Source organism: Muscardinus avellanarius, assembly GCF_963383645.1.
Source record: "Muscardinus avellanarius genome assembly, chromosome: 8".
Lineage (NCBI taxonomy): Eukaryota > Metazoa > Chordata > Mammalia > Rodentia > Gliridae > Muscardinus > Muscardinus avellanarius.
The window spans coordinates 60691979-60717868 of NC_137794.1; the positions used below are offsets into that span (position 1 = coordinate 60691979).

General features: G+C 39.3%; 1 protein-coding gene across 1 annotated transcript in view; it reads right to left on the bottom strand.

The window, feature by feature from the left end:
- RTN4IP1 (reticulon 4 interacting protein 1) overlaps positions 1–25890 on the bottom strand; it is a gene marked incomplete at both ends in the record, with an annotated part of 56782 nt that overhangs the window by 15158 nt on the left and 15734 nt on the right. Inside the window, 2 exons of the mRNA XM_080699708.1 lie at positions 8562–8698; positions 19034–19082. Of these exons, the coding sequence (XP_080555834.1) occupies positions 8562–8698; positions 19034–19082 (186 nt within the window). The remainder of the gene's footprint in view (positions 1–8561; positions 8699–19033; positions 19083–25890) is intronic.

A 25890-nucleotide genomic window follows, 5' to 3' on the forward strand; every position in this document is an offset into this window, starting at 1 on the left:
AGTCTTTCGTGGGATTAAACTAAAGAAAGATGAATAAAAATGAAAGGATATGAAATACAGAATGACCTTACTAGATGATTATTCTTCTCACTAGAAAAGTCTCTACTTTGTTCCCAATATTTTGACTAAACAAATATGAGGACACACAAAGAAAACTTAGGTCAGCCTGGTATAACACAACAGGCATTGTCTGAAAAGTCTGGGGACCAAGTCATAGACCCACCTCTCCCAGTAATGATTAATGGCATGACCTCAAGCATACAAAATTTAAAAATTCAGACATCCTATGTCCCTCATTTTCTTAACTATAATATAACAGGGATAGACTGAAGGATTTCAGAGCCTCTTCTTGCTATAAAACTTTAAGGTTCAAATATCTAAAAGGACTGCTACTTGGAAGTAGGAACAAAGTAACTATAGGTAAATTTGCTGGAATTCTCAGGCACAATTTTAATTTAATTATATATTACATTAATTAATTTTAACTGAAGCTGGAGGAAAAGGAAAATGGGGAGGAAGAAGATGAAGAGGAGGAGGAAATGGGAAAGGAGGAAGTAGGGAAGGAGGAGGAAAAGAAGGAGCCTTGGCCTCGGGATTGTGTTTTCTTCCTATAACAGCAGCTATGAGACCAACCTAAACTACCACTATCCAGAAGCCAGATCTCAGAGGTCTGTCATGTCCTCACTTCCCAGCAGCCTACAGAGGTTTAGGCCCCAACACACACAGGAGGGTAGCTGTGGGTTCTCAACCATGCCAAATGTGCTCCTGGCACCGGAGCTTTATATTTGCTGTTATCTCAGATGGAACAACTACTCACCTAGATTCCCTCCATAGTTAAACAATTATGGAGGAACTCCATAATTATTGCTACTGCACTGTTGCTATGTTGCTACTGCACTGTAGCACCAGGTAGAGAGAGACAGCAGTATATAGGACAAAAAAAAGAAAAAGAAAGAAAGAAGGAAAGAAAGAAAGAAAGAAAGAAAGAAAGAAAGAAAGAAAGAAAATGAAAGAAAATCCAACTCACATTGCTCCCTGAAGCTTCTGCCCGTGTCTCTTCTGCAAAGAGACATTCTTTAAGCATTTCACCTATGACAGCCTCCTCCCAGATAATTTGTTCTCTCCTTCCCTGCATCAAGTTTCCTCAGAGAACTAACCAATAACCCCCCCTGGGCTAGAATGGAAACTCCACGGTGTAGCGTCTGGTTCACTACTATACCCAGTGTTTAGAGCAGAGGGTGGCAAGACCTCCTTACAGAGAGGAGGGAGTAAGCAGCAGGCTGGCTACTCCCGGGCACTGCCACACTCCCGCTGGAGCTCGTAATGCTGGCTGAGAAAGGCTAGCCGTGCAGGAGCTCCCTTTCTTTTTTCCTTTTTCCTTTGTCTTATAAAAATATACTTCCACTCCACATGGGCAAGAATAATTGGTTTCTAAAAACTAACCCAAAGTAGGGAAAACCTTTGAAAGAGTAGCAACAAGATCTTTCTTATTAGCCTTCCAAATACTCCTCAGTTGTAAGCGAGGCGCAGTGGCACACACTTGAAATCCCAGCATTCGGGAAGCTGAGACAGGAGGATCACGGTTTGAGGACAGCCTCAGCTACTTAGTGAGGTCCTTTGCAACTCAGTGAGACCCTGTTTCAAAATAAAGAATAAAGGAGAATTTCCAAGATGGCGATGGAGAGACGCAGTGTTCCTCACTAGCTGAAGCAAATTAAGTTCAACTACTGAGACAGAAGTGTCTTAATAAAGAAAAAATTAAACGTACGATCCAAAACAGACTTGGGGAGTATGGCAGGAAAAACCCAGCAACTGAACTGCAAGATTCACCACAACACACAAAGAAAGCAGAGAGTGAGCTGAAGAGTCAGCGGCCGGAGGAGTGCAGGCGCAGGCGCAGTGGCCTCAGGGCCGCTGGCCCAAATGGGACTTTTGGGTCTTTAACATTTCCAGAGAAGCTCTAAAGTCTGAAAGTGACCAGAGAGTTCCAATACCTGAGGTTGCTAGCTAACTGGAGCTCCTGAGAGGCACTGTTCGCCGAACAAAGGCGGCCCCCCAGACACACCCGGAGATCGGCAGGGAACGGGAAGTGGACCTGCTCACCGAGGGAGCGAAAGTCATCAGGATACAGGAGAGCTGCCAGAGCTTCAGAGCCAAAGATTGGACTGCCAGCGTGAATTCAGAGGAGCCACGGACCCGGCGAGCACACTGTGAGTACGATATAAGTGAGTGCCAGTGTGTGCAAAGTGGGCCAATTCAACTCCAGGATCAAAGAAGAGCGCTTAAGGCGCGATACCTGCACGGGGCCACAAGGGGACACTCCAAGCAAATACAAGATTCACCATATATCAGCAACATAGTAGGACTGTTATCTCTTTTATTTTATTTATTTATTTATTTATTTTTTACTATTTTTCTATCCTTTTATATTTTATTTTTTACTATGTTTGGTAATGTTTATTTTACTTTTTGGGTCTTTGGGTTTGTTTTGGTTTTCTGGGGGGATAAGTTTTTTTTCTGGGGGGATAAGTCTTTTTTTAAAGTCCTAATACAAAGACTGGGCTAAAAATAATACCCACTAACGATGGGAAGACAGCAGAAAAGCAGACCTGAGAACTTTGAAAACATGAGAACTAGGAATAATGGAGAAATGACAAAAGTCACAAATACTGACCTACAAGAAATGCAAGAAGGGAAGTTCCGAATCTTAATCTATAACATGATAAAAAGATTTAAAACAAGTCTAGAGGAGATGAAAGATGAGTTAGAAATACTAAGAAAGAATCAGAAAGAGGTTTGGAATGAAATGAAAGAGTCAGTAAATAAAATGAAGTCAGCAACAGAAAGAAATTCTGGAAGATTAGAGGAAATGGAAAATAGAATATCACTGTTAGAAGACAGTTCATCCAACACTGAAAACACAGTCAATAGTATGCAGAAGTCATTACAGCAACAAAACCTAAACATACAGCAAATTTGGGACAACATGAAACACCCTAACTTATGGATAAAAGGCATTGAAGAAGGGATAGAGGTACAGACCAGGGGCATCCGTAATCTCTTCACAGAAATAATTTCGGAGAATTTCCCGAACATGGAACGAGAGATAGATCTTCATGTTCAAGAGACATACAGAATACCATTAAGACAAGATCAACGAAGGACCTCCCCATGCAACATAATAGTCAAAATGACTAACATAGAGGCCAAGGAAAAGATCTTAAAAGCAGTGAGAACAAAAGGTCGGGTGACATACAGAGGCAAAACAATAAGAACCACCCCAGACTATACAACCCAGGTCATGAATGCCAGGAGAGACTGGTACAACATGATTCAGACCTTGGAAGAAAATAACTCCCAACCGAAGCTGCTCTATCCAGCAAAACTACAGCAAAATATAAGTGTTTCAAGATAAACAAAATCTCAAAAAATTTATGAATTCAAAGCCAACACTAGAGAAAATACTTAAAGAAATAAACCATAAAGAAGAAAAAAGAAGCAGACTTCAGAACCAGAGAAGAGAGGAAAGTGATCAGAGGGGCTTCTAAGTAAGGAAGAAAGAAAAAGCTACCAAACAGATGACAGGACACAAAATGACAGAAAACAAAAATCATATTTCAATAATAACTCTTAATGTCAGAGGACTTAACTCACCAATCAAAAGACATAGATTGGCAATGTGGATCAAAAAACATAACCCAAATATATGCTGTTTGCAAGAAACTCACTTAACAGCCAAAGACACTCACAGACTGAAAGTGAAAGGATGGAAAAAGATATGCCATGCTACTGGAGAACAAAAAAGGGCAGGGGTAGCAATCCTGATATCCAACAAAACAGACTTTAAACTAAGACACATTAGAAGAGACAAATCAGGGCACTTCCTCTTATTAAAAGGAACAATACACCAAGATGATATAATGATAGTAAACATTTATGCTCCAAATGTGAATGCAACCACGTTTGTAAAAGAAACCCTTCGGGACATCAGATCTCAAATAGACCCAAATACAATAATCTGGGAGACTTCAATACGCCTCTCACACCACTGGATTGATCTTCAAGGCAAAAGTTGAGTAAAGACTCTTTAGAACTAAAGAAAACTATAAACCAAATGGACCTAATAGACATATACAGAACATTTCATCCAGAAACTACAGAATACACATTCTTCTCATCAGCTCATGGAACCTTCTCCAAAATAGATCACATCCTGGTACACAAAGAAAGCACCAGCAAATTCAAAAGATGTAATATAATTCCTTTCATCTTTTCAGACCATAATGGAATTAAAGTAGAAATCAACAACAGGAAACTCAAAAGAAACTATGCAAATACGTGGAGACTGAATGATACACTATTGAATGATAAATGGGTAAGAGCAGAAATTAGGAAAGAAATAAAGAAATTTTTGGAAATAAATGAAAACAGAGACACAACTTACCAAAATCTCTGGGACACTATGAAGGCAGTATTAAGAGGAAAGTTTATTGCATTGAGTGCCCACATAAGAAGGACTCAGAATCACCAAGTTCAGACCCTATTGGCACAACTCAAGGACCTAGAAAGATTGCAACAGTCCAATCCCAAAGCCAGCAGAAGACAGGAAATTATTAAAATTCAAGCAGAAATAAATGAAATAGAGAACAAAAAAAACAATTCAAAGAATCAACAAAACAAAAAGCTGGTTCTTTGAAAAGGTTAATAAAATTGATAAACCCCTGGCCAACCTAACCAAAAGAAAAAGAGAATCAATGCAAATTACTAAAATCAGAAATGAAAAAGGAGACATCACCACAGATAGTGAAGAAATTCAAAGGATTATCAGAAACTACTTTAAAAATTTATACTCCAAATAGACAAGAAAACATGGAAGAAATTGATAGATTCCTAAACACAGTTAACCTACCTAAACTGAACCAAGAGGACATTGCAAGCCTAAACCAACCAATTGCAAGCAATGAAATAGAAATGGCAATAAAAATTCTTCCATCAAAGAAAAGCCCAGGTCCAGATAGGTTTCCAGCTGAATTCTACAAAACCTTCAGTAAAGAACTAATACCAATACTGCATAACTTATTCCCAGAAATTGAAAGAGATGGAACTCTCCCAAATTCCTTCTACAAGGCCAGTATCACATTAATCCCCAAACCAAATAAAGATACCTCAAGAAAGGAAAACTACAGACCAATATCTTTAATGAACATAGATGCAAAAATTCTAAACAAAATACTAGCCATACACATTCAAAACCATATCAAGAGAATAATACACCATGACCAAGTTGGTTTCATCCCAGAAAAACAAGGTTGGTTCAACATACGCAAATCAATACATGTCATCCACCACATAAATAGAATCAAGAATAAAAACCACATCATCATAGCAAGAGATGCTGAAAAAGCTTTCGAAAAATCCAACACCCATTCATGTTAAAAACACTACAGAGCCGGGTGTGGTGGCACACACTTGTAATCCCCGCGCTTGGGAGGTGGAGACAGGAGATCGCGCAGGTTTGAAGCCAGCTGCGCTGGCGTAAGAGACCCTGTTTCAAAAATATAAAAATAGGTCTTGGAGTGTAGCCCGGAGGTAGAAGGGCTTCCAGAAACCCCAGTACCACCAAAAAAAAAAAAAAAAAAAAAACAACAACAACAAACCCAAAGCCAACATTATACTGAATGGGGAAAAACAGCAAGAATTTCCCCTAAAATCGGGAACAAGACAAGGATGTCCACTATCACAACTCCTCTTCAATATAGTCCTTGAGACTCTTGCCACAGCAATAAGACAAGAGAAAGAAATGAAAGGAATTCAAATAGGAAGAGAGGAATTAAAATTATCCTTATTTGCAGATGACATGATCATTTACCTAGAAGACCCTAAGAACTCAACCAAAAGACTTCTGGAGTTAATTAACAAATTCAGTAAAGTTGCAAGATACAAAATCAACCTAAAGAAAGCAGAGGCTTTTCTTTATACCAACACTGAATCCACAATGAAAGAAATAAAACAATCAATTCCATTCACTATAACCTCAAAACCAATAAAATACCTAGGAATAAACCTAACCAAAGATGTAAAAGACCTCTAAAAGAAAAACTATAAAACTTTAAAGAAAGAAATTGAAGAAGACCTTGGAAGATGGAAAGACCTCCCGTGCTCGTGGATAGGCAGAATAAATATCATCAAAATGGCCATTCTGCCAAAAATGATTTATAGATTCAATGCAATTCCCATTAAAATACCAACTACATTCTTCACAGACCTAGAAAAAGCAATCATGAACTTTATATGGAGAAAGAAAAGACCCAGAATAGCCAAAGCAATTCTCAGCAACAAGAATCAAGCAGGAGGCATCACAATCCCAGACTTCAAACTATACTATAGATCAGTAGTAGTAAAAACAGCATGGTACTGGCACAATAACAGGTACACTGACCAGTGGAACAGAATAGAAGATACAGAAACAAATCCACACACCTACAGTCAATTAATCTTTGACAAAGGGGCCAAACTCATACACTGGAGAAAAGACAGCCTTTTCAACAAATGGTGCTGGGAGAACTGGCTATCCATTTGTAAAAAGATGAAACTAAACCCCTATATTTCATCATACACAGGAATCAACTCGAGATGGATCAAAGACTTAGAAATCAGACCAGAGACTGTGAAGTTATTAGAGGAGATCATAGGCTCATCACTACAACATATAGGCAACAGGCAGTAACTTTCTCAACAAAACCTCCAAAGCTCAGGAAATTAAAGCAAGAATCAACAAGTGGGATAGCATCAAACTAAAAAGCTTCTTCTCATCAAAGGAAACCATCAAGAACCTAAAGAAGAAGCCTACAGAATGGGAGAAGATCTTTACCAGTCACCACTCCGATAGGGGGCTAATATCCAGAATATACAAAGAGCTCAAAAGACTCTGCACTAGCAAAACAAACAACCCAATCAAAAAATGGGAAATCAAATTGAATAGACACTTTACAAAAGAAGAGATACAAATGGCCAATAGATTCATGAAAAGATGTTCTTCATCATTAGCCATCAGGGAGATGCAAATCAAAACTACACTGAGATTCCATCTAACCCCAGTCAGATTGGCAAGCATAAAGAAATCAAACAATATTAAATGCTGGCAAGCATGTAGGGAAAGAGGAACTCTTTCACATTGTTGGTGGGAGTACAAACTAGTTCAGCCACTATGGAGATCTGTGTGGAGATTCCTTAGAAAACTGGGAATAGATCCACCATATGATTCAGCTTTACCACTCCTAGATATGTTTCCAAAGGGGTTGAAAACAGAGAACTACAGCAACACATGCATACCTATGTTCATGGCAGCACAATTTGTAATAGCCAAAATTTGGAAACAACCTAGGCCCCCATCAACAGATGAATGGTTTGCAAAGCTATGGGAAATACACACAATGGAATTCTATTTAGCTATAAAGAAGAACAAAATCACGTCATTCGTAAGAAGATGGAAAGGGCTGGAAAGCATTATGTTAAGTGAGATCAGCCAAACACAGAAAGAGAAGGGACATATGTTTCCTCTAATATGCCCAAACGAGTGAGCAGTGGGGATACCAGAGGGACTCCAGATAATGGAAGGGAAATCTCAGCAAAGTTTGAATAGAAAACTAAGAGAGGAAGGAGGCTGAACTTGATTGATGAGTGGCTATCTCCAAATAGGTATAAAAGTATGAATATAGCAAGGTTAGCCTGGGTATTAAGTATCGGGAGGGGGGGAGGGAAGTGGGGGGGAGGGGGCACCAAATACAGATTAAATGTATAACATTTACTTTCAATAAAGTAAATAAATAAATAAATACCAAAAAAAAAAAAAAAGAATAAAAAATTGAGCTGGGAGTGTAGCTTGGAGGTAGAATGCTCCTGGGTTCCATTCCCAGTATGAAAGAAAGAAAGAGAGAAAGAAAGAAAGAAAGAAAGAAAGAAAGAAAGAAAGCAAGCAAGCAAATATTCTTCAGTTGTACTCTCAGCTTCAGCTTTGTCTTGGCTAATGAAGATTGTATTGATTAATAAGTGGGAGAAACAGTCATAGCAACGGGGCTTGGGAGAATTCCTAAATCTGTCTCTGTTTGGTACCTCAGGCCAAAACCACAGCCTGGCATTCAGACACACTGAGCAGATCCATAGTGCTCCACTGTCTGTATTTATTCTTCCATTGTTTCTCTTACACAGACAATAAACACTGAAAGGGTGCTTAATGGGACATGTGTTCTCCTATACTAACTATATTCTCCCTCAGGTGACAGATGCCACAAAAGGGAACACACTTCCAATTTTGTCTTCAGAGCTCTTAAAAACCAGCAATAAGAGTATGTGAACTTAAAGACTGGCAAAAGTCTATGAAGCAAAATAACTTCCTCAGTATATAACACTATATTAACCTCTGGAATTAAAATGGAACCATCTAAATGTTTTCAGCTTCTTCTCAGATTCCACCATGACTGTAAAGCCCCCAAAGCACCTCAGACCTGCATTAACAGTCCTTGCGCCTGTCTCTCCAATGGGAACACTGCTCAGTTACTCACGGTTTTAAGGATTTCAACTGCTCTTCCACGCTTACAGATTTGTAATCAATTACATCATCTGCACCAAGCTTCCTGACGAGTGCAGCGGCATCCTGAGAGCAAACTGCTGTGACATGAGCATTCCACGCCTTCATTACCTGCAAAGAGGGGAGGGGATAAAAAAAACCGACTGTATTAAAGGAGTTGGCACCCTGTGTTCATGTATCAGACTAATCTCGAGGGAACTTTAAATGCATCATCTTCACAAGAACTATAGAAAACATCTGGCAGACACTAGTAAAAAGGATTTAACTTTTGTTTACTAAGAAAAAACCTCCCAAATAGATCTCATTTTCCTTAAACAAGATAATCAGTCACCTTGAGGACATGAAGTTTGGGGGTTTTCTTGTTGTTTTTTTGTTTTTGTTTTTTCCTTTTTTTTTTTTTTTGCATACTGGGGATGGAACCCAGGGGTATTCTACCTCCGAGCCACACCCCCAGCCCTATTTTTTATTCTTAATTTTGAAATAGGGTCTCACTGAGTTGCAAAGGGCCTCACTAAGTAGTAGCTGAGGCTGTCTTCAAACTGCGATCCTCCTGTATCAGCCTCCCAAATGCTGGAATTGCAAGCAGGAGCCATCACGCCCGACTGAGGACATGAAGTTTTAAATAGTCCACTTAGAGAAGAGCACAGTGCCTTACTGTGATCAGAACAGATAAGAGATGATTGCCTCAAATTTCACACTTTCAATGATGACAAAGTACCACAGCAACAAAATAAACAAGTACAATAACAAAAAATCACACCCCTCAAGAAATCACTACTTTAAATATGTTCAGAACATAAATGTGTAACATTTCTTCATTTGTATCTCTAAAAAGTTTTCATGTAGCCTTGAGTCAGACAGTATCAAAGCAATCAGCTATCAGGTGCTCTGTAACAATGGAAAGGTCCTCTGAAGAAGATGGGGAAGAAAATATCGCTATTTTAGTTTTAAAACATGGATCAAGTCCTCTCCTTTGGAGTAAAAAGACCCAGATAGATGGGCCCCAGGTTCTAAAAATGCAGATGACTTAATTTTAAAATAATAAGGAATAACTAGATTTAAATACAAAAGAAAGCTAAGTTCTACTATTATTCAGGATTAAATATCCAGAAAGCATCCTGCTCCAAAACTATGGTAATTATTTCTATAATATCAATTTCATAGAATTAAAAGGGCACTATTTTTAGCCTAACAAGAATATCTACTTAAAATTCACCAAGAAATTTGTGTACTGATAGTTAGAGGTCATAAGAGATCAGCTGTTTTCTCAATCCTGTCCTGAGCTTCCTTCACGTAAATTATAAAGATTCACTGGACGCTAAAGGAGCTGTGTTTGCTTTGGTCACTGTGAAATCCTGCTCCACAGCATACAAAGGTGCTGAAGAAATATCTGTTAAATACCAAAATCACTAGGCTTTAAATCCATTCATAATCTTATCCAATTTCTTTCCTTTTTTTTGCGGAACTAGGGATTGAACCTAGGAGCATTCTATTTCTGAGCTATACCCTCAGCCCTATTTTTTATTCTTTATTTTGAAAGAGGTCTCATTAAGTTGCAGAGGACCTACCTCACTAAGTTGCTGAGGCTGGTCGTGAACCTGCAGTCCTCCTATCTCAGCCTCCCAAGTACTGAGATTATAAGCATGCACCACCATGCCCAGCTTCTAATTCCTTCCTTCCTTCCTTCCTTCCATCCTTCCTTCCTTCCTTCCCTCCTTTCTTTGCGGTACCAGGGATGGAACTCAGGGCCATTGTACCTCCGAGCTACACTCTCAGCCCCATTTTTTAGTCTATTTATTTATTTATTTATTGTGGTGGTACTGGGGGTGGAACCCAGGGGCTTTCTACCTCCGGGCTATACTCCTAGACCTATTTTATAGTTTATTTAGAAACAGGGTCTCACTAAGTTGCTGAGAGCCTCACTAAGTAGCTGAGGCTGGCTTCGAACCTGTGTGATCCTCCTGTCTCAGCCTCCCAAGCGCTGGGATTACAAGCGTGCGCCACCAGGCCCAGCTTCCAGCTTCTAATTTTTCTCTCTCTTCTCTTTCTCTCTTTCTCTTTCTCTCTCTCTCTCTCTCTCTCTCTCTCTCTCTCTCTCTCTCTGTCTCTTTTGCAGTACTAGGGATAGAACCCTGGGGTATTCTACCTCCAAGCTACACCCCCAGCCCTATTTTTTACTCTTTATTTTAAAGAAGGGTCTCACTGAATTGCAAAGGGCCTCACTAAGTAGCTGAGGCGGTCTGCAGATTGTGATCCTGTTTCAGCCTCCCAAATGTTGGGATTACAAGTGTGTGCCACCATACCCAATTCTAATTTCTAATTTCTAAAAAGCATCATTGATCAAGAATTTATATACCCTGAAGCCAGGCGTGGTGGTACACGCTTGTAATCCCAGCATTTGGGAGGCTGAGACAGGAGGATCCGGGTTCGTGGACAGCCTCAGCTACTTAGTGAGGCCCTCTGCAACTCAGTGAAACCCTGTTTCCAAATAATGAATAAAAAAAAAATAGGGCTGAGGGTGTAGCTCGTAGGTAGAATGCCCCTGGGTTCCATCCCCAGTACCGCAAAAAAAAAAAAAAAAAAAAAAGAATTGATATACCCTGAAAATCTGAGGATAATTAAAACATTTAGGAGTGAAAGCATATATAATTTATTATATAAATATATGGGTTATAAATAGAGGCTCTTGAGTAAAATGACATATTACTTTTTATAGCACATCCCAAGTCAAATTCAAATATGTAAAGGATATAATCCAAGGTAAGTAGTTCATTGTGACCATAGTTTATCTAACATCTCTATTAAAAAAAATTGTTGAGGAAGCCAGGCATGGTGGCACATGCTTGTAATCCCAGTACTTAGAAGGTTGAGACAGGAGAACTGCAGATTCTTGGCCAGTCTCAACTACTTAGTGAGGCCTCTGCAACTTAGTGAGAGCTGTTTCAAAATAAATAAAAAATAAGACAGGGGTGTAGCTCAGAGGTAGAATAAGTATGTGCTAAACACATACATTCAGTGTGTTTCTCTTTAAATAACACTAAATCTTCAGGAAGAATGTCCCATGCTTAAACAATTTTTCCCCAAATTTCTAATTTTTCCTTTCCCACTTAGCTCTAAATATCTTTGAACATTATTAAAAGGGTTAGTTTAAAACAGAAGATACCTATAAGGCAGATATGACCCAGATAAAGAAATGGAACATGGCTGGGCACACCTGTAATTCCAGCAACTTCAGAGATGAGAAGTAGGGCTGCAAGTTGGAGGTAAGCTTAGGCAATGGGGCAAAACCCTGTCTCACAATTAAAAAAAGAGCTGGGGATAGAGCTTGATGGTAAAACACCCTGGGTTCAACTGAAAGAAAGAAAAGAATAGAGTAGAAAAGGAACTCCAGAAGCCATTTTATTTATTTATTTATTTATTTATTTATTTATTTATTTATTTATTTATTTGTTGGTCTGGGGATGGAACCCAGAGGCATTTGACCTCCGAGCTACACCCCCTGCCCTATTTTTTATTCTTTTTACTTTGAAACTGGGTCTCACTGAGTTGCAGAGGGCCTCACTAAGTAGCTGAGGCTGTCCGTGAACCGTGATCCTCCGGTCTCAGCCTCCCAAATGCTGGGATTACAAGCGTGCGCCACCACGCCTGGCTTTCCAGAAGCCATTTTAAAGGCACTTCTATGTGGTATGTTCCAATACCTGCTTCCCTTATAAGTCATGACTACTGTGGTTTTTACAGTAACAACCCTGGCATTAAAAAACAATTTATAATACAAATATGCATTCCCTAGACACTATAGTTTAGTAGTGTGTGTGTGTGTGTGTGTGTGTGTGTGTGTGTGTGTGTTAGTTACTATGGATTAAACTCAACGACATTCTACCTCTGAGTTCTCCCCCAGCCCTACTTTATTCTGAAACAGGATCTCACTAATTTGTGGAGGTTGCTGAGGTTGAGTGTGGTGGTACACACCTGTAATCCCAGTACTTGAGAGACTGAGACAGAAGGATCACAGGTTTGTAGCCAGCCTCGGCAACTTAGTGAGACCCTGTTTCATAATATAATGTGGCTTGGAGGTAGGATGCTCCTGGGTACAATCTCCAGTAAACACACACACACACACACACACACACACACACACACACACACACACACGACATCTTTTAAATCTCTTAAATTATAGGCTCCTCTTATATTCCTTTGCTTTCTTATAATTTATCTGTGGAAAAATACAAACCATTTTCTGTTACTTGGCAGATGAATCCGGAGAGTGGATCCGATTCAATCTATACCAAAACCATGGAAAGCCAGGTGTGACAGCGCATGCCTATAATCCCAGTACTTAGGAGGCTGAGACAGGAGGATCACAGGTTCAAGGACAGCCTCAGCAAGTAGTGAGACTCTCATTAACCTAGTGAGACCCTGCTTTAGAATAAAAATAAAATAGGGCTTGGGGTTTAGTTTGGAGGTAGAATGCCCTTGGGCTCAATCCCCAGTAACCCTCTCACACAAATAAATAAATATAAATAAAACTATGGAGAGTATCTGACGAAACAGAGTAGTCACACCACGTCTGATTGGTGCTTTTTTATATATATAGTCTTAGCAACTATCATTGCTAAAAATCTATATCTGAAGCTGGGCGTGGTGGCGCATACTTGTAATCCCAGCATTTGGGAGGCTGAGACAGGAGGATTGCAGTTCGAGAACAACCTTAGCTACTACTTAGTGAGGCCCTTTGCAATTCAGTGAGACCCTGTTCCAAAATAAAGAATAAAAAATAGGGCTGGGTGTGTAGCTCGGAGGTAGAATGTCCCTGGGTTCCATCCCCAGTACTGCAAAACCCATATTTGTTTATTGCTGATTGCAAACCACTGATGTTCTATTTCTTTTTATTTAGTAGTTGGAATACTTTCATAAAAACCCTACCTCCCCTTATATACTATATGGTTTACTCAGTTATACAGTTCACATAGAAAATGCAGGCCAAGTACATTCTACCTCTGCTCTATACCTTTTTCAATTTCTTGTTTTTTTTAAACAGATCCTTACTAGGTTGATGAGAGTCTTGCTACATTTCTGAGGCTGTTCTTGAACCTGGAATCCTCCTGTCTCAGCATCCCACAGGTGTGGGATGTTATAGAGTAATTTAGATTTTGATTTAGTAGATGGTGCTAAATGTTTTTCCCAACCGGTTGTAGCAATTTATGCCCAACCAGTGAAATATAGTTCTTTTATTTTTTCCCCCTCCTTCTTTTCCTTTCTTCCATTTACTTATTCAACCTACACTCAAGTCTCTGGACTGGGTTCTGGGTATCCAATGGTGAAGCTTAAAGGAAGTCAAGATGTGTATCCCATGGGAATCTTTGCCTCTCTCCCAACTCAGTCAGCACAGGGGTGCGAAGCTCCCAGGACTACCTGTGTTCTCAAATCTAAGGTGGGTTCTGAGGATGTGCATTGTGCCCAAAGCCTCCCTCCAGGAAAGGGATATGGCAGAGCATCTGAGGGTGCTCAGCAATCCCCACACTGGGGAAAAGCACTCTTCCTCCACACTAAGAGAGGCTTAATTAAGCCCCTTCCCTCAGGAAGCAGCCAGTTAAACATCTGACCACAGCAGGAAGAGCCACTGGGACCAGCCTGTTCCCGGATGCTTGGCACAATGCTTTTGTTGTTGCTGTTGTTGTTGTTGTTGTTGTTGGTGGTGGTGGTGGTGGTGGTGTGTGTGTGTGTGTTACTGGGGGATGGAACCCAGGGGGAACATTCTACCTCTGAGCTACACCCCCAGCCCCTATTTTATTTTTTAATTTGAAACAAGGTCTCAATAAGTTGCTGAGGCTGGTTTCAAACCTGCAACTCTACCATCTGAGACTGCCAAGTACAGGGGATTACAGGTGTGCACCACCATGCCTGGGCTTTCTTGTTTTTGACATAAGACTTATATAACATAGACTTATATAACTATTTTAGCCATTTTAAAACATACAATTCAGTGGCTTCTAGCACACTCACAATTTGTGCAGCCATCGCCACTGTGTAATCCCATAATACTTTCATCGCCCCCAAAACAAACCTCAAGCCCACCAAACACTGGTTTCCCATTCCCTTCCCCACCCTCCAGACAACTACTAATCTGTGTTCTACCTCTATATATTTGTCTAGTTTGAAATATGATAAAAATGAAAGTATATAATACATGATCTTTAGCATTAAGTTTTGAAATTACAGCCAGGTTGTTATTACACATCAGAATCTCATTCCTTTTTGTGGCTGAGTAATATCAGTTGATGGTCACTGGAGTTAATTCTTTTCACTATTACAAATAATGCTGCTACAAACATTAGTGTACAAGTTTTTTCCTTATTTTTTCTAAGAGTTTTATGGTTTTACCTCTTTTTTTGTGTGTGGTGCTGGGGATTGAATTCTACCTCTAAGCTACATACCCCTAGCCCTGTTTTGAATTCTTTATTTTGAAACAAGGTCTCACTAAGTTGTGGAGAGCCTCACTGAGTAGCTGAGGCTGGCCACAAACCCGAATCTTCCTGTTTCAGGCTCCTAAATACTGGGATTACAAGCGTGCACCACCACACCTCTTATATTTGGTTTTACCTCTTATATTTAGATGTTTTATCCACTTTTTTGGAGGAGGGTTATAGGATATGAGGCAGGGATCCAATTCATTCTTCTGTATGTGGCTATCTACTCCCAGTAACATTTTTTCAAAAGATCATTTTTTACCCATTTAATGGTCTTGCCAATTTTGTTAAAAAGCAACGGACTATAATCCCATGTATTGATTCGCCTTTTACTTGCATGAAACTGAAGAGCTTCTGTAACAGCAAAGGAAACTATCATGAGCCTCAACCAAGAGCCAACAGAATGGGAGAAGATTTTTGCCAACTACTCCTCCAATAGAGGACTAATATCTAGAATATACAGAGAACTCTAGAAACTCAGCACTAAGAAAATAATCCAATCAAAAAACAGGAAAGTAAACTAGGTAAACATTGCACAAAGGAAGAAATTGAAATGGCCAATAAATGCATTAAAAAATTCTCAACATCATTAGGAATGAGAGAGATGCAAATCAAAACTACCCTGAATGCAGGGCGTGGTGGCACATACTTGTAATCCCCACGCTTGGGAGACAGGACGATCACGCAGGTTCAAAGCCAGCCTTGCTGTTTCCAAATAGAAATATAAAAAATAGGTCTGGGAGTGTAGCCTGGAGGTAGAAGGGTTTCCAGGAACCCCATTACCACACACACAAAAAAAAAACCTACCCTGAGATTTCAACTAGAATGGCAATCATTCAAAACACAACAACAAATGCTGGTGAGGATGTGGAGAAGTGGGAACTCTAATACGTCAGCTGGTGGGATTGAAAATTAGTGCAACCACTTTGGAAAACAATATGGAGGATCCTCAGAAGAATGGGAACAAACTTACCATATGACCCAGCAATACCACTTCTGGGTATCTACCCAAAAGAAAGGAAACCAAATTACCAAACTAATGCATGTGTATCTATGTTCACGGCTGCACAATTCACCATAGCCAAACTATGGAACCAGCCAAGATGTCCATCAACAGATGAATGGGTTACAAAACTATGGGATATGTACACAATGGAATTTTACTCAGCCATAAAGAAAAACACAATTACATCATTTTCAGGGAAATGGATGGAACTGGAGGATATTATGGTAAGTGAGATTAGTCAGTCATAAAATATAAGAAATCAGATACTCTCCCTAATATGCGAAAGCTAGGGAGAAATGGGTCATGGGAGGAACTCTAGATGAAGAAGGAAATACCATAGATGAGCAAATAAGGCAACCTAATTGAAGGGGATGGGAGGGAGGAAGAGGGAAATTTTCTTTTTTTTTCTTTTTTTTTTTTTTTGTGGTACTGGGGTTCCTGGAAGCCCTTCTACCTCCGGGCTACACTCCCAGACCTATTTTTACATTTTTATTTGGAAACAGAGTTTCCTAAGCCAGCGCGCGCGGCTGGCTTCGAACCTGCGTGATCCTCCTGTCTCTGCCTCCCAAGCGCAGGGATTACTAGCGTGCGCCACCACGCCCGGCAAGGGAAATTTTCTAATGCACATGATGTACTTTAACAAACATATCAATCACTAAGCCAAACATGAGAAGAGGGAGGGAGAGGAAATGGGGTAGGAATTGGGTACGGGGTAATTGGATGATGTGTGCAAGTATGTCTCTACCATCTTGCATCCCATTAAGATGTATGACTAAGATGCACCAATAAAAAAAATTTTTTTAAGCAATGGACTGTAGCTAGGTGAGGTGGTGCATGCCTATAATCTCAGCAATTTTAGAGGCCAAGGCAAGAAATTCACAGGTTGAAGACCAGCCTGGGCAACTTGTCAAGACCCTGTCTCAAAATAAAAACTAAAAACAATTAGGAATATAGCTTAGGGGTAGAATATCTCTTGGTTCAATCCCCAGTACTGCAGAAAAAATAACAAAAATCCCCAACACAGGAGATTGTTGATGTATAGGTTTATTTCTGGATGCTTAATTCTACTGCATTCATCTGTATGTCTATCCTTATGCTACTACCAAAGAGTTCTGATTACTGTGGCTTTGTAGTAAGTTTGAAATTGGGAAGTGCAATATTCTTTGTTCTTTTTCAAGATTGTTGAGGTATTTCAGGTCCTTTAGAATTTCATGTGCATTTCAGTAGAAGTTTGTCCATGTATGTCCATGTATGTTTGGCATTACACAGAACAAGTAGATCACTTGGGAAGAGTATTGTCTGAACAGTATTTTGGCTACTGCCTTTCTACATTTATTTTAGAATCAGCTTATCAATTTTTACAAAAAACCTTGCAGAAATTTGACTGGAAACTCACATTTGTTTTTGGCTTTAGCTATTTCTTACTAAGTTGCAAACTCCCATTTACCTGCACTGCCCATGGTCTCCTTCCCTAAGAGCTCTCTTTCAGTTTTTTATGTAAGACACCCACACATTCATTCATGTTAAATTAATGAAAAAGTTAATGGCGGAGGCGGCGCCATTCCTGCTGTATGACAGGGTTGCAGCTGGGAAGAGAATTCCGCAGGGCTGGAAGACTGGCAAAACTGAAACCATTATCCCTCTTGATTTTAATTATAAGAATGATAATATTAATGAAATTTGAACATTGCTTTGAGGATTGCTGTTTTGTAATAATTTGAAAATTGATGTGAATATGACTGGAAATCCCATAAGATTTGTGCTGGGAATAGCACTAAAGTATATATATATATATATTGACTATGGGATAACTTTCAAAAAGCTACATAGAAAAGAGCTCTTTGTTTCTCTGCTTACAACACCTAACTCACTAAAGGTTTTAGCCATGAAAGGAACTCACTTAAGGTTTTAGTCATGAAAGGAAAAAGTTAACTTTAGGCAAATTATACCTACTGTGCAAGGCCTTCCATATGTTGCTTATAAGTTAGGGGTCGACTATGGTATCCCCCTCAGTGGGCTAGCACTAATCAGAATACTTTTCCACCTCCAACCATCCTCCACTTTCCTGTTCAGCAGTGTATGATAAATGGAAACCACAGAGTTAATATTACTGGAAAATAGCTTGATGTCAGGACTCTGCCATTCCTACAGAGGGTTGGGCAGGCAAGGACCTCCTTGGCGCCTGCTCACTAAAGCACAAAAGAGTTCTCTTGATAAACAACTTAATAGGTATTATAGAAAATTAGGTGTAGGTATTGTATGCTAGAAAAATAGAGTAAGTTTAGTGGGGGTTTGGTGTTTGGGTCAAAATAAGTTAATAGAACACCTAGTGGCCAAAATAGTAGATAAAATTAGCAGTTAATTTTAGAAGTAGATACAGTAAGTCTAATATTTAGTAGCTAAGATAGAGGATAGGATAAATTCAGTTAAAGTTTATTATGTGTTATGTAGAGTAGTAATAGGCCTTGTGGGTCAATCCATTACAAATTAATAAAAAACAAAAAACAGGAAAAACAGGTGGCTTCAGGGTGTGCCTGCTACGTGGAATTCAAGTTAATGAAAAACTAAATGAAAAACAATGTATGTGTAATGTGGTTCTGAAAAACTAAATGAAAAGCAAAATACATATAATGTGTCTTGCTTTAATCTGCCAGATTCATGTATAAAGTATATTCTAAGGCATAGGCAGAAATGCCTTCCCCCTGCTACTAAGCACGGCGTCTCTCATTCTTCAATTTCGCCGACCCTACACCTCCTTCAAGACCTCTGGACTGGCCAAGGCTGGACCCCGGCAAGTTAACACTTTGTTCTACATTAGAACATATTCCTCTTAGAAGAGCAAGCTGAAATTATAGTGCATTTATTATATCTACCTTTTACCTTTTAAGGAAAAGTAACATATAATACGTAAACTTATAAATTCATATAAACAAAATATTCCTATTCACAAAATTTTAAAAATTGTCTCACCTGTATTGCAAAAGTACCAACTCCACCAGAAGCACCCAAGATTAAAACACTGCAATGCAAAAGAAACCACAATTAATGAAAATTCTTAAAATTATTCAGATTCCCAAGATTATATTAGAGAAAGATTTTTATTTTGGATTAACTAGGAGGCTATATGTGCTTAAAGTTAGACATTCTATGAACTCTCTACTAAGAGTATCAAGTACCAAAAATATCAATTTGGGGGGGTAGCTCGGATGGTACTTTGTAACATCTGCCTTAAAATTTTTCTTGGCTAAAATTACTAAAGCTTCCTCAATAAGAAGGAGATTTGGAGCCCTTAATAGTATTTAGTTTTTCTCTACAGAAAAAAAATCACATTCTTAACCACATTCCTACCAAAGTGGAATAAACATCTTGTGTTCAGACATGTCCTGCCAAGCTCTTCAACTGTCATAAAGGAAATAATCTCATTCTCCTGCGAGGTGGATGAATGTGTCCTATCAGTACCGTCTTCCTGTGCTTCAGGCCCTCCTGCTAGGTGTAGCCCTCCTGCCAATGGAGAGCAGGGAGGCTCAGCCTGGAGAATGAGTCTGGGAAAAGGTAAATGGTATAAGACCATGATCCATCTAAAATTCTGAATTTTCTAAAGTAATATGCAAAATTTGGTGTGATTATGCATATTGCATGGGCAAGGAAGGGGATCTGAGACCTATATTATCCGTTTCCCAAAGCTTGTAATCCAAAGAGAATTGATGGTCGCAAATCACTGGTTTACATACTCTCACATTTAACTCTTGAGTTAAACTACAAGAACTGTCTACTTGGACTGCATGGTTTCAGGTGCCTAGAAAATTGTTATAAACTGCACTTTGGTGTTATGCTACCAATGGAGGCTGAGAGGCATTATAAAAAGTGATTGTTTAGCCAGACGTGGTAGCACACGCTTGTAATCCCCGCGCTTGGGAGGCGGAGACAGGAGGATCGCGCAGGTTCGTAGCCAGCCTCGCTGGTTTAAGAGACCCTGTTTCCAAATAAAAATATAAAATAGGTCTGGGAGTGTAGCCCGGAGGTAGAAGGGTTTCCGGGAACCCCAGTACCACCACCACCAAAAAAAAAAAAAAAAAAAAGGTGATTGTTTGGTATTTGATGTTGCTTCAGCTAAAAAGAGTGTTGACATAATTTTTCACAAGAATTCTCTAAGTACCTACAGGAAAACATTTTTCTGAAGACTAAGTAGTGGGAGTATTTATACTATTAACCTGTCACAATATATTGTACAACTGTTAACTTGGGTCCCTTTTGTCTTGGTTGCTAGAAAGTGTACCTATCTCTAGCAAGTACAATGGATCTTGGAACATGTATTCTGTCTACAATCTTAACCCTAGCTTCATTTCAGTTATTTTTCTTTCTCACCCAAATCACAGAGGGCTGATTGTTACCTTTTATTATATCTTAAAAGTTACTACTAAGATTTCTAGGCCTGCTGTTCCCTCTGAAACTAATACCATTAAATACAATAAAAAGAAGTCTTCTTGAAAATTATGTTCCTTCTAAAAGAGTTGGTTTTAATTTCACAGAATCATCATTGTGAAGAATAGAAGAAACCTTGAAGATCCACTATTCTACATCTCTATAATTCATACATTTCACAACTTTAGTACTCCCCAAATTGGAGAAAATAGTATTAATATGGCCTCGTAGATACATCCAAATATTAATTTACCCATGAAATTTTTAAATGTAGCTATTCAAACTCTCCTTCAAGCCTTTCACAATCTAATCATCTCAATTCTCCCCCCGCCCTTTCTTTTGGTACTAGAGATTGAACTCAGGGCCATTCTACCTCCAAGTTACAGCCCCAGCCATTTTTAGTTTTTATTTTGAAACAGGGTTTGGCTAAGTTGCCAAGGGCATTGCTAAATTGCTGATGCTGGCTTCAAACCTCCTGTCTGCAAACCTACTGGCCTGCAAACTTCCTGTCTCAGCCTCCCAAATACTGAGATTACGGGGGTACACACCACTGTCCGAAACTAATTCTCTACTTTCTTTTATTTTCTTAATAGAAACTCTCTTCCTCAGAGACCTTGTTCCCTTGCCATTCATCCCAAGCCCTATGTACACACACTGGCCCATTTCTCCAGACTCCAAAATGCCTTCTCTACCTGCTAAACTCTTTCTCTTGAAGACACAAGTCCCAGTTTTCCTCCACAGTATCCCTAAAGTAGCCCACAACCTAATATCTACACCATACCTTGGCATTTTTCATGCTCTCAACTCACATTCTACTCACTAGGCTATTCTGCAAGCACTCCGGGACAAGGACTTCCTATTATGATTTGTACTGGCCACAATGCCCCGGACCTAGCAGATTCCTGATCAATGTTTCTTGACTTTCTTTCCTTTTTTTTTTTTTTTTTTTTTTTTTTTTGGTGGTAATGGAGATTAAACTCATTCTATCTCTGCTATACTACCCAGCCCTATTTTATTTTTTTGAAACAGTGTCTCACTAAGTTGTGGAGGACCTTGTTAAATTGCTGAGGCTAGCCACAAACCTGCGATCCTCCTGTCTCAGTCTCTCACGTACTAAGATTACAGGCATGTGCCACCACACCTGGCTTTTGACTTTTAAACGCATCCAATCAGTATTATATCCTACAATTTGGGCAGTTGTTGCCATCTTTCTTTTTTTTCTTTGCATATGTATTGAACCCAGAGGATTCCACCTCTGAGCTATACCCCCAGCCCTATTTTATTTTTTTATTTTTGAAACAGGATCTCACTAGGTTGATGAGAGTTTCACTCCTTGCTGAGGCTGTCCTTGAACCTGTGATCCTCCTGTTTCAGCCTCTCAAGTATTGGGATTACAGGAGTGTGCTACCATGCCTGGCTCAGTTTTTACCATCTTAAGTGAGAAAAGAACATCACCTGGATACTTGAAATACTGATTAAAGTTTCTTCCAATAAAGAAAAGCATAAAGTTATTTTCTGGTTCTCTCCCTGAAAAGGCTGCATTAAAAGGATACCAAATTTAAAGGCCACTTAAGGACTCAGCAGCCAAACACTTCTATGACCTCATTATGATTATTTCCTTTCTTCCCCAAAACTCTTAATTCAAAGTGGCTTCTTTTCCTTAAATAAAAAAGCAAAATGTGTTTCACAGCAGGGCTTGGCCAAAGAGGGAATGATTCCTCAATAAAAGCTTCAGTTCCTGATTATGCCACTTGGTGGCGCTCCTAAAGAGCAAAAAAAAAAAAAAAAAAAAAACCCGGCAAAGAGCTGACTCAAGGAAGCACCATTGGCTTGTACAGAAGCATCATTCCCTTGTCCTGTGAACTGTTTTATGCTGGGTCAACCAGGGCCCATAACTAAGGAAGCCCCCCAAAAAGGGCAGCAGGCAAAATAAAATTTCAAGCCAGTCGTAAGGCTGATTGGTCCTCTAGGCTCTGAAGTCCTGTGACTATGCTAACAATTATTCTTGGACTCTTGAAAGCACTTTCAGGGTAAAGAAAAAACACTGTTGTTGCTTATCTCACAATGGCCCTTCACTTAAGTGCTGTACAAGTGCCATTCGGGAGGAACAGTTTTTTGCTGTGATGGTCACACTAATAATTTCAAACCTCACTGAGGCAGAAGCCTACTTGTTCCAGTGAAAAAAGGCGGCCTGTATTGTTTATTAGTTCATGTAGAAAAGGTGCTTAGGAAATACTATACTTGCAAAAAGTCCTATAATTCAAAATTAAAGAGGTATTTAATCACAAGCCTCTCTGATTTCCTAGTCCATGCAGAGGGCTTCCTTTGAAGTTAATGGGGACTGTACTCATGACAGATGTAGAAAATAGAGAAGAACTATGAATAATTGTTACATTGCTAAATTCTACCGTGCTCTGTCATTTCTGTCTAATCTCTGAATTTTCCCTGAACAAACACAGAAGTACTAAAAGCAACTTTGGCTTCATGTTCATGACCGAGACACTTTTTTTTGTTGTTGTTAGCATTTAGTACCTAAGTCCTTTATAATCACCATTTTCAGGATTATAACCTTATGAAGCAAGGCATCAACTGCTTTAGGAATAAAAAATATATGAAACAAATTATAAATAGCAGGAAAACCAGAGGAGAAAAATCACCTTTTAAAATCTGGCTGGCCAGGGCTGGTTATCTAGAGATTTGGATTCTAGTTTCAGCGCTCTCACTAATGGAATACCTTAGGCTTCAGAGTTATTACCTATGAAATGACAGCCACAGAGGTGTACTCTGGGAGTCAATAAAAAAGAACCAGTGCGTTCAATCTAAGGCTTTTATTTCATTTCTCTCCCTTCTAACATAGAAGTATATGGCCTCCATGATTCCCCTCAAACAACATACTTATGAAGAGAGAAAAAAGGGCAAGTCACAAGATTAGAGCAACATCTATTAAATTCTAAAACTCAATATGGCTAAATCTTCTGTTAGTAGAAATAAATGGTCTTTAAGAAATAAGGACGATGTTTCAGATGTGGTGGTGCACTCTTGTGATTCCAGTACTTGGGAGACTGAGACAGGACCACAGGTTCAAAGCCAGCCTTGGCAATTTAGCAAGAACCTGTTTCTAAAAAAAAGAAGAAGAAGAAGAAGAAGAAGAAGAAGAAGAAGAAGAAGAAGAAGAAGAAGAAGAAGAAGAAGAAGAAGAAGAAGAAAGGGGCTAGGGGTATAGTTCAGATTGAACCCCTAGGTTCAATCTCCAGTACCTTCTTCCATACACAGGATGCTGAAAATATATCTTATTTTTCAGCTTTACATACTACTTTTGAATCTGGGGGGAAAGATGGGTGAAAGATAGCAAAGTATTTAAGCATAATATGCTAAGATTACTGCCTAGAGTAAGTGAGAAACTTAATTTAAATAAATGGAATAACAGAGCTATAGCAAATCAATGAGTGTGACCAACATTGCCTAGATTTGTGTCTTCTCCTTCTAAGCCTCTGTAATTCATGTTGACACTCCCCAATTTACAGGAGAGTTCATGTGTGAATTAGATGTTTGGAAATTTAAGAGTTTCCCATTAAAACAAGACTATTGATACATTTTGGCAAGGTGCCCAGGGGAGCTGTTTATAAAAGTCTAGCTAACCCATAATGGACCAAGAACTTTATACACAGGATAACAGTGGTTCTATTATCTCAGATGTATTCAGAATCTCAACCAGAGATCCTGGATTGTATCTCTTCAAACGGGAAAGACAGTGGGAGCCATCCCAAACCACTAGTTCCTTCAATCTTGCACTGAAGTAAAAAGAGGGCAAGGATGCTTACGATGGATGACAATAGGGTGGATGAATGTGAGGAAGAGCGAGCTCAAGAGCGAGAGAAGTAGCATAGTTGGGGAAGGACGTGCCCTGGAGCCAATGAAGCTGGAGCTTTAGGCCCTTCACTTACACAGACCCTGGGAGGAGCCCGAGCAATACAGCTGCAGAGACACATGCTCCTGTAAACTTTGCAAAAATAATATATGCCCCTCACCATCCGTTTCAATTGCTGCCTCTTTCACTCCTGCACTCCCTCCGTCACTTGTCCTCTTATCAGCGATATTAGGCTTGCTAAAGGAAATGCAGTGGTCCACTCCTAGCCAGGCTTTCACTTTCTGCAGTTTCAGTTACCGACAGTCAACTGTGGCCCAAAAGTATTTCATGCAAATTATAAAAATAATTCATAAGTTTTAAATAGCTTTTATTATAGTATACTGTTATTTACTTATTCATTCATACTGAGGATAAAACACTGTGGCATTCTACCTCTGAACTAACCACCCACCAGCCTTGTTTTCTTTTTTTTTTTTTTTAATTTTAAAACAGGGTGTCACTAAATTGCTGAGGCTGGCCTCAAACCGGTGATCCTCCTGTTCAGCCTTCCAAATATTGGCATGCACCACCAACGTCTAGCCAGTATATTGTTATAATTGTTCTGTTATATTATTAGTTTTCTTGTTAATTTCATGCTGTGCCTATTTTATGAATTAAACTTTATCGGAGTAATATATGTATAGGAAAAGACATAGTATGTATAGGGTTCCATACTATCTGTAGTTTCAGCATTCACTGGGGGTCCTAGAATGTATCCCTTCATGGGTAAGAGGGAACTATTGTACATTTGTGTTGGATTTACTGGGAAATACTGATAAGGTTCATAGTTAGGCACAAAGTTATCACCAGCTGTCCGTATTTATAATGCCTTCTAAGAATATTCCTACCTCTTACAACGTCAACTCCCCTAAGCATCTTAACTGTGTGTATGTGTGTGCATGTGTGTGCCTGTGGTGCTAGGAATTGAACCCAGAGGCATTTTAACTTTGAGCTATACCCCCAGCCCTATTTTAGTTTTATTTGGAAACAGAGTCTAAGTTGGTAAGGCTGGCTTTGAATCTGCCATCCTCTTGTCTCAGCCTCCTAAGTACTGGTATTACAGGAATGTACCACCATACCCAGCATCTTTCTTGACATTTTACTAAGATAAGACTGGGTACTATTGCACCTAACACTGGAGTATGTGAGTAGTAAAGAATAAACAGGGTTGACTTAAATAAGATTTGACATGCACAGAGCCAGAAGCTAGTAAGTAGATTCTTCCCATTAAAGCATGTAAAAACTTCTAATATACCACAATAGGGAAGATGTAACAACAAATTAGTAAAAGTTGTTAGTTAATATTCCAATAGTACTGTAGGCTTATTCATTACACAAGAAACCTTGACATGCCTTGAAATTATACACCTCATAGAGAAAAGAAAATTGGGAGAGACTGTTCCAAAGTTGACAGAAATTTTGGATTTTACATGACATAAGCAATAATGAGTTGTGCAGTGGAGGAGGGGGCTGTGTTTAGGAACAGTATCAGATTCGG